Source organism: Crassostrea angulata, chromosome 10, assembly GCF_025612915.1.
Source record: "Crassostrea angulata isolate pt1a10 chromosome 10, ASM2561291v2, whole genome shotgun sequence".
Lineage (NCBI taxonomy): Eukaryota > Metazoa > Mollusca > Bivalvia > Ostreida > Ostreidae > Magallana > Magallana angulata.
Window position 1 is genome coordinate 32,652,320 of NC_069120.1, and position 20,272 is coordinate 32,672,591.

General features: G+C 32.1%; 1 protein-coding gene across 2 annotated transcripts in view; it reads right to left on the bottom strand.

Moving 5' to 3' along the window:
• Positions 1-5,605: 5,605 nt before the first annotated feature.
• LOC128165838 (annexin A4-like) overlaps positions 5,606-20,272 on the bottom strand; it is a 48,974-nt gene continuing 34,307 nt past the window's right edge. For both annotated transcript variants that reach the window (XM_052830688.1, XM_052830689.1), the window contains exons 11-16: positions 16,186-16,276; positions 13,990-14,090; positions 13,356-13,607; positions 8,573-8,648; positions 6,970-7,082; positions 5,606-6,157 (exon numbers count right to left, since the gene is read on the bottom strand). In XM_052830688.1, coding sequence (XP_052686648.1) covers positions 6,032-6,157; positions 6,970-7,082; positions 8,573-8,648; positions 13,356-13,607; positions 13,990-14,090; positions 16,186-16,276 — 759 coding nt within the window. In that variant the 3' untranslated portion in view covers positions 5,606-6,031. The remainder of the gene's footprint in view (positions 6,158-6,969; positions 7,083-8,572; positions 8,649-13,355; positions 13,608-13,989; positions 14,091-16,185; positions 16,277-20,272) is intronic.

Sequence of the window (20,272 nt, forward strand, 5' to 3'; positions counted from 1 at the left end):
GCATTAAATGCAGACATTTTCACACCCAGGGTTCGCTTACAAAAATCAAGGTGCAATTTTAAAATTGCAAAAAAACCTTCTTGTAATAAGAGGTAATCTACATTGTACCTAACTCTGCATACACAGCAGCATTAAATGCAGATCTGTTCACACCCAGGGTTTGCTTACATAAATTAAGGTGCAGTTTTTCAACATTGTTACCTTTATGAGTGTCACAATCAATAGATTTATTCATGCTTACAATTTTCCTGTAGGGTATCTCTGATTTTTTTATTTTATGCTGATATCCTTTTTGGTGCCTCAAATTTTGCCACTTCAGGTATTGGTCAATAATGGACTATGCTCGGACTGTTCTATTTGTTTACTATGATACTATAAATACCCATGTTTTTGGTCAGTGTGCCGGGGTCCATTAGCACGCACTGCAGTAGTAGCACGATGTATAGCTAAGAGTATTTTTTACGGTAACCAATCTCCATAAGCTAGGGGCAAGTTCGTTTTCTTATACTTTAGTCTTGTTTGTAGTATTTTTATAAAAGACTTTAGGTAACTGTTCTTATACGTGTTCGATAGTATTTTCGGGATAACGTTTTACATATATTCTTGTTTATTTACCGTAGAGTTATGGTGTGTTTGTATGACAAGCGTGGTTTGCAAGTTTATTTGTGAGTTTATATTTTGTAGTCTTATACGGCGTTATTGGTCATACATTGACTGCTTTGTAATGTTAAAGGGTCTAATACACTTAACTATATTGCATAATAATAGGTCTTATACGCTTAACTGTGACAGTGTTTAATACGTTAAGGGGTCTGATACACTTAACGGTTTTGTAGAGCGAGTATTGTGCGGTGTGATTGTATGGCGTACAGATACGGTAATTATAGTTAAATAAGTATATTGTGAAAGTGAAACGTTTAATTGAAAATACTGTTATTTATATATAATCAAAAGGTTCCAGCAATGTCCCAATGATGATCCAGCCATAGTCACCAGTGTTCCAGTATTTAACATCTTACCACCTGTTTAACCTTCTTCGTGTATTCACTTACTACGCTGGAAGCCGGTGGACGGAAGCCGTCACCTTAGGACGTGGTACCGAAGGACGACACATTGGAGGAACACTGGAGGGACACTGCTGACAAATGTACCACCATAGGAGGCCATGACGACAAATATCAATGTCAGACTTACAAAAACCAATAACTTTAAATTTGTTGTTATTTGGAGATGATGACATATCATATGATGAAAATACTGTACTATATAAATTAGTTCATAACTATATTGTAAAATCTAACAGATGTAGCTAAAAATATCATAGCTATAGCTATACATATCTAAAACATGCATCAAAAAGTAGTATACAAACCGGTTTTTACCAACCTTTTTTTTTTGCCCATCAGAATATTTTTTTATGCTTCATCATACTATTCTATAAATAAGTGTATTATTTAATTTGTCATTTATATCTTGCATTTTATATGTATTACCTTGCACCTTATGGAGAAGGCTTACATAGGCATTGCCTGCTGTCTAATCCATTCATGTAAATATATATTTGCATAATAAAATACACGTACATGTATGTTCAAATCAAATTAAAGTGAAAAATAAGGGTGAATATCCAAATCATGTAAAATGTCAAGAGGAATAATAAAAAGGATGTCCAATGTCAAAATGCTTTACATTTTTATATAAGAAATTTTAACATTATTATTGAAGATAATAAAAAAAATAATACAGTGAATGGCTTTTAATTATTTGCAATACTCAGACGATATAACTTTAACTTTTAAAATCACCTCATCTCTGAAAAAAAAGCATTTTATTGCAGGGTCAAAAATTAATTTGAACAAATCCCAATGTAAAATCAGGTGCAAATTAAAAGATAAACATGAAATGTAAAAAAAAAAGTAACAAACAGTGCAATACGATGCTTAGGAATTTACATCTGTAATGATACAAAAAAGTTCTTCGAGTCTTTGGAAAAAAGTAACTATATTTGGCAAATCACGTGTTGTTAATTAATAATGTCAAAACTAATTTACATTGCATTTATTGTCCACCCTCCGGAAAATAATTTTATTCGGAAAGTCAATAGAGCGATTTTCAATTTCATCTGGAAAAAAATGACATAATTCAACGAAACACTTCAAAAAGGCATGGTCACAATTTCGGTCAAATTCAATTTTTTCTGTTTTCATGCTTTAGAAATGCCAAAAACTTGGACAAAGAAAGATACATTTTACATGTATGTTTAAATAGTGAAATACATACTATTTTAAAATTTACTGTTAAATTCATTAACGACTGCTTTGAACACAGATGTCAATTAGTCTAAGAAAATGTTAAACTGATCTATATAGATCAGTAAAAATATATAATATATATTGTTATACATGTACTTTCATGTTAAATACTGAAATCTGATTGGTTAAGACGCAGTTCATAATCCTTTCTATTACCCTGAGCGTTAGCAACGCACTTAGCAACGGGTAACATTAAAAATTGTTACATGCACGAATATTATGCGCGTACGGTTAGCTGTAGAATTCACGTTATTCCTATATAAAAGCAGTAAAATTTTCTTAAAAATTTTAAAAAAGACATTCAGTATAACAAAATAAATAGTGCCTGTTTGGGAGGATAACAGTTGAAATTGACACCCCTCGAAAACCATTGTCAACCTCCGCTTCGCGTCGGTTGACAATGGTTTTCTCGGGGTGTCAATTTCAACTGTTACCCTCCCAAACAGGCACTATTTATATACTGTACATGCAGTTATTGTAAACATACAATGATGTTCCTATATATCAATTGGGCCTTTGCCAATTATTGTAACTGTTTTTGTGCCAATAAAATATTTGTATTTGTATTTGCATTTCTAATGATCAAATGAATTTTGAGAGTCATTTGTAGATACAGGGCTCGTGCCCTGTTTTTGTTTACATACATGTATGTTCGTAAAAAAATATTTTTTAAGTTGATTTTTCTATCCTCTTATTAATTTTAAGCATTAATAAACAGTTCCTAACGTTCGTTTAACACATTCATTTTAGGTCTAAAACTGGAATTTTTACTTCAACGTTCAAAATGTAAGCAAAAGGTTTGTTTACCTAGCAGAGAATTGCTTCTAACTCAGCAAATGACACCCAAAGTTTGGCTGCCTATTGAAAATGCCTTATTGTAGCATTGTTAACATTAAAATTGGAAAAATAATTTTTACCAAAATCGTGTGGTCTTGAATTGAGTTTAGAAATAAAAAGAAGAAAGTGGAATCGGCGTAAGAGAACTTCAGTTAAAAAGCACTGAAAGCAATTTGGGTTTAGATATCTATAATTCATGATGTAATTAAAGGTCAACCTTAATTTGAATTACGTGTTATCAACGTCCGAGAGAAATATAGAAGATTTGACAGATATTAATCATCTTTCTTAATTATATTCAAAAAAGGATTAATCATTTTTATTGCAACCGCCTTAATCCGCGCAGGGGGTGGGGGAAATTTTAGATATCCTGAAATTCAGATTGTTTGGCCGCATTTGTTTGTCCCTGATGGGGTTCATCTTTCTGAGTTTAGTAACCAATTTTTTTTTTTTGGCACCGCCTTCAACGGGCTTTGCAGACCTTCATTGCAAAAACCACCAAATGAGTGTTGGAAGAGTTTGGGCCATGGCTGTGCTATGACTAGGTAGCGAGTCATAGTTTCACCGGGGAAAATATGGTGTTTCTATATATCCGGCGACAATAAGCATGATAAGACTAAAATGCTCTAGAAGGTAAAAAAAATTTTGAACTTTAAGTCGGTATGGATGATTTTTGGGAATCCAAAAACTACACCCAAACAATCCGAAGCTTAATTCTTGACTGTCGATAATGATGAACAAATGATATAAAAATAATTGTAACAAATTGTACCGTAATTAGCACTATAAGTATGAGTGACATATGACACGGAATAAAACTTCAAATTGAGTGAGTCAGGTCTAACTTTGCAAAAAGCCTACCCCCCCCCCCCCCCATTTTTTTCGCATGAAATATAATTGTTCCGTAATGTACCTTTGGAAGATTGAGAAGTTGGAGTCTTAGGCATACTAGCCCCCCCCCCCCCCCCCCCCCCCCCCCCCCCCCCCCGGATTAGGAATTTCGTGATTTTGGGATTTAGGTTTTTTTCTCTCAATACTTCTGAGGATCAGTCTAGCCCCCCCCCCTTTCAATTTGCTTCCGACGCCAGTGTTTATGTCCACAAAGTAAGAGTTGATTTAAAACGATTAAGCAATTTCGTCTTATATAAACAAATGCTTTCGAATTAAAGTTTTGAAAGATAAGATGTGATATAGATATATAGCAATTTGATAACAAATAAAGGAGTGTAAATTTCAGGATTCATACAAGATGTCTTCAGACTTTGGATAATAGTTAAATGAAATTTCACTCCATGATTATAGTCTCAGGCACAAGTCGTGGCTGCATTGCTAATATCATTGTTTTCTATTTATTTGCACTTTATTTGCAGTTTGAAACCTGCAGGCAATGCTTTTGCCTAAGATTTACGTCTGTCATGTATCTGACGGTGATCAATATTTGGTCACTCATTAAGGTTTTTCTGATTACCTCATGATTTTTATCTTAAGTTCATTTTCCTGTTTGGATGGGGTGCTTCTTTTGCATACTACTGGTGGTGCAGAATATGCCACATCATTTTGCATAGTCTTAGTAGTATCATTGGACTTGGTTATAACGTATATGTGCTTAATTCGACAGTATGTAATTGCGAACACCTGTTCCCAGTGTTCACAATTTTGTATTTTTAGGGATGCCATACAAGGCTATACTGAGTATATTGATGCATCGGCTCCCTCACAAACGTCTAAAACCCATTTAGCCAATAATACAACCTGACAGCTATTTTCTTCTTACTTTTTTTAACTGGGTATACTAACACTCCCTTATTTTTAACTTTCATCTTTGATATTATATTGAGTTGCAATTTATTTTTACATCAGTATAAGTTAAGACCAAACAAATATTGTGAATATTGTCAAGAAACTAAAGAAAATATTGAACATCTTTTTAATGTGACAATGTCAACAAATATTGCCAAAATTGTGTAGGAATTATGTAATCATTAAAGATTTCTATTATTAAAAAAATTGAAAGGTAAGATTTTTAAATAATATATTATATCTTATGTTGCTTACAGAATTTATAAATACAAAATGTTTTGTAGATTTAAAGGGAAAAAAAAATTCTCAAAATCTGAGAGTATGTAAAGAACTATTTAATAAGAGATATGAATTACATACTATCTTGTTTCATACAATACACAATATTTTTATAAAGCTCATTAACTATGATTTTCATGTAATATGATAAAGGTGGTCTCATAAATGTTATGTCTCATCTTGGTGAGCTCTGTAATCTCTGATTACCTATGTTTGTAATCTTTGATTACCTACAAATATATGTTTTAAAATAGTTTATACAAGTTGAGGGTTTTATGAATAAATATTGTAGATATGATGAAATAATGTGAACTTGATTGAGGGTTATAAGTTTATTATTACCCCATGTTATTTCAAGAACAAGATTATATACACTCCTTTTTTGTATGAGTGTATTTATTTTTCCCAATATATATTAAAGACATATTTCATAACATACATAAAATTAAAACAGTGCAAAATCCTATAAGAAATGGAAATACTAAAAGAATATGATCTTTTGTTATTCCATGGTACATACTCAGAGTTTGTTTGCGAAAAATCATACTTAACCTTAGTATAACAATGTATATCAAGGTCCATGTACAATTGGATGATATCACATTTTAACAAAGATTTGAGTTGAAATGTCAATAAAGGTATTATACACTAAAATATACACATACTCTAATTTAAACTATAACTAAAGGTCAATATGAGCATAAAAATTATATAAAAGATGTTGAAAGATCAGAGACATTGTTTGTATAGATCAAAACAAAAATCATTGTTTTTATTCATTTGGCTTAATCTGCCAAAAATGATTAATTTTTACCAACAATAGCACATAAAAGTTTTCGGTAGTCCCCGCTTGTGTCATCCTGAATCCATTTCCAAAGGGTTTGTTTATTCATTTCCAGGAATTCCTTCTTAATCTGCACCATATCAATCTAAATTACAAAACACATTATGACTTACATTTGAAATTCAGAAAAGACTTTTAAATGGAAGTGTAATTCCAATTTATAGGGACATGCAATGCTGTCACCATTATTACACCATAATATCATACAACATTTATGTATCAGTTAAGAACATCAGCTATTTCTTAATAACAACAAAAAATAAATTGTCTTATTAATTAACACTTCTGAACTTTTTTGATTAGATATTAACATCAATTACTTTCATGCAACAAATTAATTCCATACACCACAAGTAGTCCTGTGATCGCATGTAGTGACAGGAATACAACCCAAGCTAAACCAATATACTTTTGATCGAGCTTAAATAACTTTAATTTACTGTTATTGTTACTGAAATATAAGAAAATTCTATTACTGCTCTGCATGTTCTTGATTGAAGGTGGAATAACACATCATCACAAAATGGCTGACCTCTGATTGAAACGACATTTCATTTAATCAAAAGGTCTTTATTGATGGCAACATGTAACTCACTCCATAGTCGAGTGGATAAAGTGTCGGGCTTGTGATCCGTACATCCCAAGTTCAAATACTGCAGGGGCTTATGTTTTTATTTACTGAATTGAATTTTTTTTAGATACTCAGTTTTTGTCCCCAAACCGAAATATTTTTGCTTATTTGACATATGTAGAGTTTATTATTTATTATATCTTTCATATTCAAATAATTTACTATTAATTTGAGTGACTTTTTCTAGGTGTGTTATTCCACCTTAAACAATGATGTACATACCCCCCTCTCCTCAACACACCCAGACACACATTCATATCATATACCTCTGCTCTGGAAACAACTATACGAATCAATGTTTTGTCATCAGTTCCTAGCCCTTTGATTGCCTTTTTCAAGCGCTCTGCAAAGTATTTTGGTCTGCATTTGATATTTTGAGCTGAAAAAAAACCACAAAAACATGAGCCACCTACCTCATCTTATAAGCAACAATGTTTATCTGAATCCCACTATGCTAAAAACATGTTTTTATGTGTTTATCTTTAAACACGTTGTGGTGAGCATAGCAGGAAATACACATATCCAGGAATGTATAAACATGTACCGGTACTAGTCGAATATCTTGCATCATTGTCAACTACAAAGCACCTGTTAACAACATTGCTTTCCACTTAACTACTTTTACTCCCACTCATAACCTGAAGTTGGCAACTTAAATCTTTATTCCAAATTGTCCTGACACAGGGTATTATATATCAACATTTCATAGAGCCAATTCACCCAAAACGTCAAAAAGAAACTGAAGAGATATACGAATTTTTGATAAATACAAAGTCGGTTGTTTTGATGCAAAGTTTGGACAAGATTAAGGGGGGGGGGGGGGGGGGGGGGTAAATAGTTAATGGAGTTATCTTCCCTTGCTTCTTCATAATGGAGTTATCTTTCTTTGCTTGTTCATATTTACTATACGTAATTAATCATTGAATATCATATGTAATTATAAAGAAGTTGTATGATCAAAAGAGTTATGCTAGTATTTTTATCATTTGAAACAAAAACAGGTTTTGAACTTTCTAAATAAACAAATAGAATTGTTAATAGTAAAGTAATAATTGGCTAACTAACTTCATTGCTACATATAAAATGATTTTGGTATATAAATGCCAGATGGTGAATAAACTTCAATGAAGGTTGAATAGTAACTCATATGATGGCTTTTAAAGCTGTTTTTTGTTTGTTTAAATGCCCAAAAGGAGAGTTTCTGTCTGCCCCTGGGGATGGGAGGTTGTTTTAGATAAAACATGTCTACTAGCCACCTTGTTTTAGTGTATATTCTATGAAAACATATACACATAAAACCTATCCTGAAAGTAATAAATATGGGAAAATTATTTACATTCAACACATGTGTACATTCTTTGTTTGAAATGTGCAGCCTATAATCCAGTGTAATAGTTTAAGATACTAAAAATTTTTATTGTGCCTTTGACTATGATTTTTGATATTGTAAACCAACTTTTATTCGCAACCACTTTATTTCGCGATTTACCCAAGAAAAACTGATTCACTGCGACTTATTTTTATGATCAAGCCTTATCAACATTAGAGAAATATTCGCAATGATGGGGCAGCTTTCACGAACCCTGTGAAAATATTTAGCACCCAAATAAAAGTTGGTTTACAGTATCCAGTAATAATTAAGATATATAAAGACATTTAAATCTTAAACAATTAAATTTGATACCAAAATTTCTTTTTCTGAATAGTGTAAATTGTTTCTGCTATGAAAATAATCAGAAAAGGTACTATTGCTCAAAGAACACAAACCGCCACGTACCACATGCCAAAATGCAAGCATGGATTGAATGCACAGATTCTTTCTCATCTTTGAATTTCCAAATTAGTTTAATTATGCTTCATTATACATACCAATTGCTTTAAGGCCCGATCTAAAGTCACCAGAAGTTTCTCGGTCAACAGAATTTGTAATGTCTCTTTGAGTCAACTGAAAATAAATTTTAATCATCAAAATAAACACATGCATATATTAATACTGTATACAGGGAAATATTTGCCTCTGTTTTATTTTCTCCCCTTTTGCACTCATTGTCAGCAGGTAAATTTAAGACTGGGTAAATTCCAACGTCTCATATTATCTCTTTTTAAACACAACTGTGTCTGTGTGAATTCAAGATGGAGCAAAACTGTTTGCTTGCTTCTGTTTACTTTCTTCAAACCATGCATGCACTGCTATAAATAACCAATGGCCATTTTTTTTATTCTTATGAATGTGTCTCTGCTATCTTTCAACTGTAGAGGTCTTCAGGGTTTAGAAAAGAGAAGGGATGTTTTTAACTTTTTAAAACAGAAACTATAGTCGATTAATTTTTTACAAGATACACATTTTACTGAGGATGATGTAAATATAATTAGATCAATGTGGGGATTTGAAATTGTTATAAGCCCAGGCAGAACTGACTCCAGAGGGGTAGCAATTTTATTCAATAATAATTTTGAATATGAAATATTACAGACAACATCTGATGAAATGGGAAATTACTTAGCAACTAAATTAACAAAAGAAAAACATAATATTCTTTTAATAAATATTTATGGACCTAATTGAGATGATCCAGAGTTTTATGAAAAAGTTCACCGCAGTGTAGAACAATTTTATTGGGATTTTGTGGTGATAGGAGGTGATTTTAATTTGGTTCAAGATACTTCTTTAGATTACAATAATTACAAACACATAGGAAACCCCAAAGCCCCAGAAAAGTGTTACTTAACTTAAAAATAATTCAATTTGAAAGACCCATGGAGAAATCAACATAAGAATCTAAAATGATATACATGCATGGTTTGGTCCATCAAGTAAAAAAGGTAGAATAGATTTCTTTTTTGTTTCATCTCAACTATCAAATTTTGTTCATAACACAAGCATAGAAATAGGATACAGATCAGATCATTCAATTATACTTATTGATATCGTTTTTTCAAACTTTGAAAAAGGAAAAGGATTCTGGAAATTCAATAACTCTCTTCTAAAAGATAAGGAATACATAGATGGGGTAAAAAAAAAGGTTATAGCATCTTTAAAACAACGGTACACAGAAACACCAAACTCACAAGAAGCTATAGAGCAAATACCAGATTCAAATCTCCACTTATAAATATTGATTATCAGTCATTCTTTGAGCAGACTCTGCAACAGATTAGGGGATATACTACAAAATATAACTATATAAGAAAAAAGAAATAAGATAAATAGACAAAAAGAAATAGAAAAAAAATCAATATTCTGAGCTTGTATGAAAATGTAATAAACAATAATTATAAATATACTCTTTTGCAAAATGAATTAGGATCTATTAGAAAATAATATATGAAGGGTTTACTAGTGAGAACACATGTTAAAGGATTGAGGAAAGTAAAAAACCTACAAAATATTTTCTTGCACCCGAAAAAAGAATTTACATTAATAATTAAACAGTATCTAAACTCATAGACGATAATGGGATTACAGTTACAACTCAACAAGAAGTACTTCAAGAAATAAAAACTTTCTTTCAGACATTATACAGCAATAAAGATAATGAATTATGCTATGTTAATCTAGAAGACATAGTTGATGAGCACTTATTTAACAAGATATCTGTGAGCCAATGCTCACTAGTGATGCCCGAGCTCTGATGTGAATATGCAAAATAAGCAAAGTCGACATTTAACAGAAAGTTGACGTCCAATTGGTACAAAAATATATCCTACGATATGGCATGCCTTAACACACACTGGGTAAAAATTTCAAGCATCTGCGATAAATAGCTGCTGAGAAATCTTTGACGAAAATTTGTTTGAAAATTTTGGCTAAAAATAAACAAAGTACTCATTAAACAGGAAGTTGATGTCCGATTGGTACAAAAATACATCCCACGATATAGCATGCCTATACAAATACGGTGTAAAAATTTCAAGCATCTGCGATAAACAGTTGCTGAGAATTCTTTGACAAAAATTTGTTTGAAAATTTTTGCTAAAAATAACAAAGTCTTCATTTAACAGAAAGTTGACGTCCGATTGGTACAAAAATATATCCCACGATATGGCATGCCTATACAAATATTGTGTAAAAATTTCAAGCATCTGCGATAAATAGTTGCTGAGAAATCTTTGACGAAAGTTTGTTTGAAAATTTTGGTTAAGAAATAAGCAAAGTCGTCATTCAACAGGAAGTTGACGTCCGATTGGTACAGAAATATATCCCACGATATGGCATGCCTATACAAATATTGTGTAAAAATTTCAAGCATCTGCGATAAATAGTTGCTGAGAAATCTTTGACGAAAATTTGTTTGAAAATTTTGGTTAAGAAATAAGCAAAGTCGTCATTTAACAGGAAGTTGACGTCCGATTGGTACAAAAATATATCCCACGATATGGCATGCCTATACAAATATTGTGTAAAAATTTCAAGCATCTGCGATAAATAGTTGCTGAGAAATCTTTGATGAAAATTTGTTTGAAAATTTTGGTTAAGAAATAAGCAAAGTCATCATTCAACAGGAAGTTGACGTCTGATTGGTACAAAAATATATCCCACGGTATGGCATGCCTATACAAATATTGTGTAAAAATTTCAAGCATCTGCGATAAATAGTTGCTGAGAAATCTTTGACGAAAATTTGTTTGAAAATTTTGGTTAAGAAATAAGCAAAGTCGTCATTTAACAGGAAGTTGACGTCCGATTGGTACAAAAATATATCCCACAATATGGCATGCCTTAACAAACACTGTGTAAAAATTTCAAGCATCTGCGATTAATAGTTGCTGAGATAAATGCGACAGAAATTTTTGTTACGGACGGACGGACAGACAGACAGACACACAAGGGTAAAACAGTATACCCCCTCTCCTTCGGAGCGGGGGTATAATAAACTTAACAATATAGAAGCACTAAACACTATTAAAAATATGAAAAATTATAAATCACCAGGCCCAGATGGTTTTACCACAAAATTCTATAAAATTTTCTGGAAAGATATTTTTCATTTTTGGCTAATGTCAGCCAATGAAGGCTTTGAAAAAGAGTATGTTGTCTACTACCCAAACCCTAGGAATTATATCAATTATACCAAAGGAAGACAAATGTAGGGAATTTAAAAAAAAAACCTGGAGACTTATATCACTTTTAAATGTATCATATAAACTTACATCAGCATGTGTTGCAAATAGATTAAAACAAGTGTTATTATTCATATCATAAATGAAAACCAAAAAGGATTATTAAAAGGCCAATTTATCGGGGAAAATATTCCTTTTGTATATGATATTATTCAAGAATCAAATATAAGGCAAAATACTTTTACTTATGGACTTTGAAAAAGCATTTGACTATTTCTCGTGGTCTTTTATGTATAAATCATTAAAAAATTTAACTTTGGCCCCGATATTATAAGATGGGTAAAAACACTTTTTACAGATGCTAAACTACCGGTATGTGTAATTTTTTCTGAATTTTTTAATTCGACAAGGTGATCCCATTTCACCCTATTTATTTATTACATGTGTAGAAATAATGGGTATTATGATAAGACAAAATAGAAATATTAGAGGTATACATATATGTATAATGGGGTGTCAATATATAAATAGTGCCTGTTTGGGAGGGTAACAGTTGAAATTGACACCCCGAGAAAACCATTGTCAACCGACGCAAAGCGGAGGTTGACAATGGTTTTCGAGGGGTGTCAATTTCAACTGTTACCCTCCCAAACAGGCACTATTTATTTTGTTATACTGAATGTCTTAATTTTTAAGAAAATTTTACTGCTTTTATATAGGAATAACGTGAATTCTACAGCAAACCGTACGCGCATAATTTTCGCGCATGTAACAATTTTTAATGTTACCCGTTGCTAAGTGTGTTGCTAACGCTGAGGGTAATAGAAGGGATTATGAACTGCGTCTTAACCAATCAGATTTCAATATTTAACATAAAAGTATAACAATTTCAACTGTTACCCTCCCAAACAGGCACTATTTCTATATTGACACCCCGAGAAAACCATTGTCAACCAACGCGAAGCGGAGGTTGACAATGGTTTTCGAGGGGTGTCAATTTCAACTGTTATCCTACCAAACAGGCACTATTTATTTTGTTATACTGAATGTCTTAATTTTAAAGAAAACTTAACTGCTTTTACATAGGAATAACGTGAATTCTATGGCGAACCATACGCGCATAATTTTCGCGCATGTAACAATTATTAATGTTACCCGTTGCTAAGTGCATTGCTAACACTGAGGGTAATAGAACGGATTATGAACTGTGTCTAAACCAATCAGATTTCAGTATTTAACATGAAAGTATAACAATATAATATAACATAACAACCCCCTACCCCCAGTTGATAATATTCTTTCACATGTTATATTTTAGTTTTTGTTAAAATTATTTAAATATTCGCCCATTAAGAAGGCGTTGCATTCTCTTTCTAGGTAAAATATTGATATTGTGACTCCTATTAACCACATCTTTTGTAACATGCAACTTTTAGGCCTCAAGATGTGTTTGATGCTGTGATGTCGGACAATATTGTGATAAACACATTCACACACAGTGTACATGTATGTCCCCAATATAGAAAATTGTGTTCAATAAAACAAAATATGAATAAATAATCACAGTCAAATTGGCTGCTACTTTCTTTACCTTAACATATTCATTCCAAGTAGCCCTTAGTTGATAGTAATGTCTTGTTGAGAAGATGCGAATGAATTCTTCTTCATCTGTTCCCCATCTATCCTCTCCTGCTTTGAATAGTTTTTCAGCATCTCTTTTAGCCTGGCCCATATCTGCTAACTTGGAATAGTTGACATTGTACATGCCAGTTCCGTTCCCTTCCACTGTAATCTCTTCAACAGCTTCCTCTAACTGTTCTCTTGTTATTTCATAGCGATCACCCTATCAGAATTCCCAGAAACACAAATTTTAAAAATAGTGCACTATCTATTTCCTTTGATTGCCAACTTATTTCAAGGTTGTTTCTTAAGACATTAATTGGGGATGAGACATTACTGATATTTTATCAAGAGGCCCAGGAGCAAACTTTTTTCATCTGAGTAACAATAACCAACAAAAGCTATATAGACTTAATCCTTACAGTATCAAATACAAATTATCTAGACAACTTAATAGTCCTAGAGTATACCTTGATTTTCTAAGATTTTCCAATTTTTCATATATATATTGACCCAACCCTATGGCCTAATCCCATGACGTGACCATCAATTTCACAATTCAGATAAAGGGCTTCATGAAAAAGGCATATTTTGTAGAAACAAACCTGTGATGCTGCTACAAGAAGTCGTTTGAAATCACCACTTGTATCACCCTCAATGTCCTTTTCAATCAATGCATCTGAGGCTTTTCTGTGTGGACTGGCAACTATAAAAAGACATATAGAACAATATATAAACAATATCATGCAATCAAAAATCAAATTCACAAATTGATATTGTTTATCTTAAATTCAAACATGTTTGATTCAATGACTAGATGTGCAGGAATAGATTCATTATCATTTGTATGTTGAAGCACATATAAAGTAAACCTATCTTCTTCTGTGGATAAAACCTTGAATATGTCTCTAATCGGAGTCTTCACAGATGCAATTAATTGCATCGATCACTTTCTCCAATTGAACATGCAACTCCAATCAGAAGTTGGTCCCATAATACTATGATTTTCTTTGATGAGCTTGTTTAATTAAATCTTGGATAAACTTCCAAAATATTATCATAATTGGCATATGCAAGGATAATTTAATATTACAAACAATTTTTAAATTGCCAAAACACTAAAATCATATCAATAATTTTGAATTTCATTTACATTAATGTCCCATACGGTCACTTCATAAACTTACTTGACTAATTAATTTAAAAAGCTTTTAAAAATAGTTAAAATTGTAATTATTAATTATATAATATATTTCCTTATAATGATAAAACTATTCATTTATATGAAATAGGATTAAAATAACCCACAAGCCACTGCCCATTTTAGAGATTATCAATTTTCCCTAAACACATGCTCCATCTAAACCATGGCCCAGATAATGGCCCCCTTGGGACAAATAAATTCAGCTACAATTTCTTTGATGTTCTTATTAGGCTAGCTCCTAAGAATTTAATTATCATTGACAAACGAAAAGTTTGCATTGACAGTTGATAGAAAACTTATAAAACATAAATTTAGCTAAGAAATAAAGACAAACCTCCATTTGGATGTATTTATATAAATATATTTAAGAGTTTTTACTATTAATTAATTAATAAAATCTGTAAGGATTTATTTACCTCCCTTGCTTTTCAACATCAGTGTACAATATATAGGAAAAGAAAAATGAAAATTGTCATAAAATCATTAAATATTGTTTGAACTTCATAAAAATTGCAGGTGCACATCTTCAGATGATGTTCAACAAATGTACAAATTTTCAGACTGTTCCATGCAGTAGTAGAAAATTCTATAGGGGGGACAAAATTGCATCTACATACAGAAGGAGGGACAGACAAACAGACAGACAGGGTACATCCAATATACCCCCCCCCCCCCCCCCAAAAAAAAACTTTGTTTGAGCAACACAAGTAATAAAATCAGCTTTATGAAGTCATATCCAAAATATTGAGACAAAGAATGAAAAAATTGATCCTGTTTTAAAAGGTTTTAAAAATTTTCAACCAATGTTTTTTATGTTGGGCACCTTTTGTAACTAAATGAATTCATACTTATATTACATATTGACCATTTCCATTTTCAAAAGATCTTAAACAACTGTTCATATCAATATAGACCTAAATCAAATTTTGAACCCCCTGTATGGACAAGAATTATCCTGGTCCACAGTCTAAACAACTGCGAATCAACAAATGTCAATATGATAAATTTATTTCCTATATCCCCCCCCCCCCCCCCCCCCCCCCCCCCCCCCGAAATTGTGGCACCACTGTACCTCCGGGGATCATGATTTAAACAACTGAAATCTACACTACCTGAGGATGCTTACACACAAGTAACAGCTTTTCTGGCCAATTGGTTTCTGAGAAGAAGTTTTTTAATGATACCAACAATTTTTAAATAATTTTTAATAATCTCCCTTTGAAAGAGGGCGTGGCCCTTCATTTTATCAAACTTGAATCCTCTTTACCTTTGTTCCAAGTTTGGTTGAAATCGGCCTAGTGGTTCTGGAGAAGAAGTCAAAAATGTTTAAAGTTTACAGATGGACAGACAGACGGACGCCGAACATAAAGTGATCAGAAAGGCTTACTTGAGCTTTCACATCAGGTGAGCTAAAAAACCTGAAGTCAATTATGACGTCATATAAATTTTTACATCATAGCTGAAATAAGAGAGGTCGGTGTTATGTCACAATGAAATTCTGTGAGTTATCTCCCTGTAACCACAAACCTTACCTTAAAGGAACACATAAAAAGGAAATGAATCTATATATTTTTGTTACAAACAAAAGAAGACCTACCATCTCCATACACTTTTCTCAGCTCATTAATCTGTGGGTTGGTTCTAGTCATTAAAATTTCAATGAGGCTTGCCTCATCTGTCCCTGGTCCCTACAAATATACAAATATTATATTTTTTTATCTTTAAAATATAATTTTTCGGGTGTGTCTTTTTACCCTAATGAATGCCAATGTACCCCAATGATACCCCAATGAAAATTGGTGTACCTTAATGATAGTATGTGCATTTATGATATCCTTAGTGAATTTTATGTCCAAAATCTCAACTTTACTAAAATGTTATAACCCCAATGAACTTAAAAAGAGCCCCAAGCAATGATACATTCTGAACAAAATGGATTTTAATTTTTGTTCCATTAGAACATCAATTTACCACCTATTATCCAAATATTTACCAAATGAAGACAAACCATACCCCAAATAACAACAGTGTACCCCAATGATTCTAAAGTTTAGAAATAATGATACCTAATTGAGTTCCCAATAATAAATTGATGAACCCCAATAATACTGTACCAAACTGTTATCTCAATTCAATTTTCAATTCAGTTTACTGGTATTCGCTCAAACCATGAAATGGTACATGAGGTCAATCATTATTTACAGTTCAAAAGTCAGACTGAGGTACATTTTATAAATGAATAGATAAGTAGTAGATGAATAGTAAATAAACATAAATATACAATATATACAATGAAAATAGGAAAAAGTATAATAATGGAGAACAGACTATTATATCAGTTATTAGTCCCCTACCGGTTTCACCGGAGGAGACTATAGCTTTCTTCTGCGTCTGTCAGTCCGTCTGTCCGTCCGTCCGTCTGTCTGTCCCACTTCAGTTTTCCACACTTTTTTTCTTTATGCATTTGAGGAATAATATGAAACTTGCTGAACAGCTTCAAAATGTCAAACTACAGATCAAGTTTACACTTTTGTAGCGTCTGATTGACATATTTTCGAGAAAATTAATTTTTTATATTCCAATTTTTTAATGTTCGGGTTCGTTATCGGGTTCGGTGTGTAACTGAATAAATGAGGTCAGTATGTAGTCAGTATACTGTGCGTTACTTGTACCATTCCTTTTCCTGTACCATTCCTTTTATCATTTCTAACAAACAAATGAATTCTATAAAATAGCGTCAAGCATTGTGTTGTAAATTTAATCGGCAGGGTTTTTTTGTATTATTATTACAATCGGGTTCGTTGTCGGGTTGGGCTGTTTAACTGTTTGGTTTGATTCGGGGTACAGAAGACGGTAAGAAATGATATTGTGCATAACAGTGCATTGTTTTCACAAATTTTTACCAGCGAATACAGAATAGACTTGGCGAAATTACAGGAGATGAAATAAAGAGTATTATTTTACCTATTTCCTATTTAATTTCTATATCAACTATATAGTTTTAATTTCCTCTGTTCTTTTATCTCTGATTAAAGCATGACATCTCGTTTACAATAGCTCTGAAATAGTTGTGTGCTTGGAAGCTTTCATAGAATAATACAAACCGGTAGGGGACGTGTATTGCTTATGCAATACTCTCAGAATGCTTGTTTTATTTCATATATGTGATGTATATTAACCGTGTGATAAACTTTTGCTATATCAAACGGGTGATGCTTTATCAAATACTTCCGGTCCGAACTATTTTTGACACAACCCCTCGCTTCAACGCTTCAGTGACCTATTTTCGAAGATTTGCTAGTACTTTCAACATAACTATTTCTACTACAAAAATTGATATAAAATGGATTTTGTCAAAGATTTAAATTACAAATATGAAGGAAAATACATAACTGCGTAGCATCGGCGCCAGAACTGGGGGGCTATTGAGGGAGGGGGGGGGGTTAGCCCCCCCTTTTTTTGCGAAGTTATACATAACTGTAATCACAAGACCCTTTTTTATTGTTTGTCAAGATTTTTGATAAGTTTAGCCCACTTCCAACATTCAATTTGCTTTGCGAAGTTTATAAAACTGCAAATTACGTTAACTATCAAGGAGTTCATCCTGACGACGCGATGAAAACAGAGCGCTTTTTTTTTATATACAAGAACTTACTGAAATAATGTTTCATAAGACTTTAATTCCACCACCAGTAAGCATCCTTATTCACTATACTTTCAATTTCGAATCATAAGGCTAGTGTTTGTTTGATGAAACATCAACAACTGTTTCTCGTTTGAGTCAATTCAAAGTAACGAGCATTCGTAACTTTGTGTATGTCAACAAACTTATTATTCATTGACAAGTCTTCTAATCGATATTTCCATTTAATCAAGTGAATAAGCTCTATGGAAAATCATTTAGAGTTTAAAATTTTTTTAAAGTTTATTTCAGTGAAACTTTACATTAAAACAGTTAGATTTATCTCAGGAATGACGTACTAAATTGTATTGCGCAAGGTCACATTAACCGCATAACACAACGTTGCATCATCGTTTTTAATATCTGAAAAACATCAATTCGGGTCATATAATGGACTGTCTCAAAAGCTTCGTAATATAAATCAAATTGTATGAGATAAATACAACATCTCTAATTGTGTGATTTTATATTTGCTTTATCCAACTCGTTGAAATGGTCATATTCGCTCGGCAAGCCTCGCGAATATATACACCATTTCAACTCATTGGATAAAGCAAATATAAAATCACACAATATAAATATCCTCTATATATTACATTATAATTATTACAATCAAAAATTAAAATTATATATTTTGATACTAAAATTACATAATTTTTTCAGGTTTTTAACATAAGAATAAGACATAAGTTCACAAAACTTAATAGTATTTGGCGATGAACAGTATTTATCATTCAAGATATTTATGTCTAAATGTCAATATCTCTTTACATACAAGAATATAATGGAATTATAAAAACCTATTATTTACTATATAAACCCATGATACCAAAGTTATTATATCTCATGTAATTATGGATATAAAACATTAGGCTATCTTCAGATAGAGCCTGGTGTCGTTAAGAACCGGGCCTGCTTTTACAAGTTTCTCACTTCATCTAACTTGACGGGTGTGATTGTAAATATATATAATTAGTAGGGATGTCAACGAGTACTCGAGCATCGCTTGGTCACACCGATCATGAACTAAATTTTTTTTAGTCGATTACTCATAATAAAGTGAATAGAATTTAAAATATTATTTATTTTTTCTTAATGCGGCAGTTTCTGTTCTATGAATGTTAATCTCTTTTGATTTACATAGAAAGCGTTACTTGAGAACAATTTGTGTTTCTTGTAAGTTATTCATTGGATAAGATCTTTGTATAATCAAAACTTTAACCATATCAATAATTCTCTTAATGTGTTTGTTTTTATTATCATTAAACTTTGATTGTTGATTAGGCAAGGACAATGACTTAGTACTGTGGAACAGATCACATTTGATTTGCCTAAGATGATACTGAGCTCAATAATACGTAAGAGGCACAAGACAAAAGGAAAAGCCAGAACATTTTCCAATTGGAACACTTTCCAATTTTATTTAAATCAAATACATTTAGTATATTTTAGCATAAGTTTTTAAATGTGATTCGATACCCGTGATTGACAGTGGTTGTATGTGAATGGGTATGGTGGTTACCCGCTCGGACACATGGGTTTTCTCCGGGCACTCTGTCTTCCTCCCTCATCAAATGAACCCCTCTCGCTAACATCCGTGCCAACGAAAGATATTCATATAAATTGTAGAACTTGTTTATCAATTATTGTGAAATAAAAAAAGGTTAGTTTAAGAAAATGCTAATGTTAAAATCGTGTGTATTTAAAAACTTACTTTCCTATTCGATTTGGCAAAAGTATGATGTTCAATGGGTCGCCCATTACTTATGTTGGTCGTTCAAAACCCGGGTTTTAAAAAACACAAATGATCTTATATTCTGGGGAATCAATCACATGTTAAAAGGTACCTGCAGTGCTGGTAAATTTTTTATATAATGGAGATCTATGTGTAAAAATATCATCCTGAAAATTTAACAGCGATCGCATAAGTAGTTTTCAAGATATTTTGGGAAAACCTGATTTCACACCTAAACAAGTTTTGAATCAAGCCGATTTTCCGTGA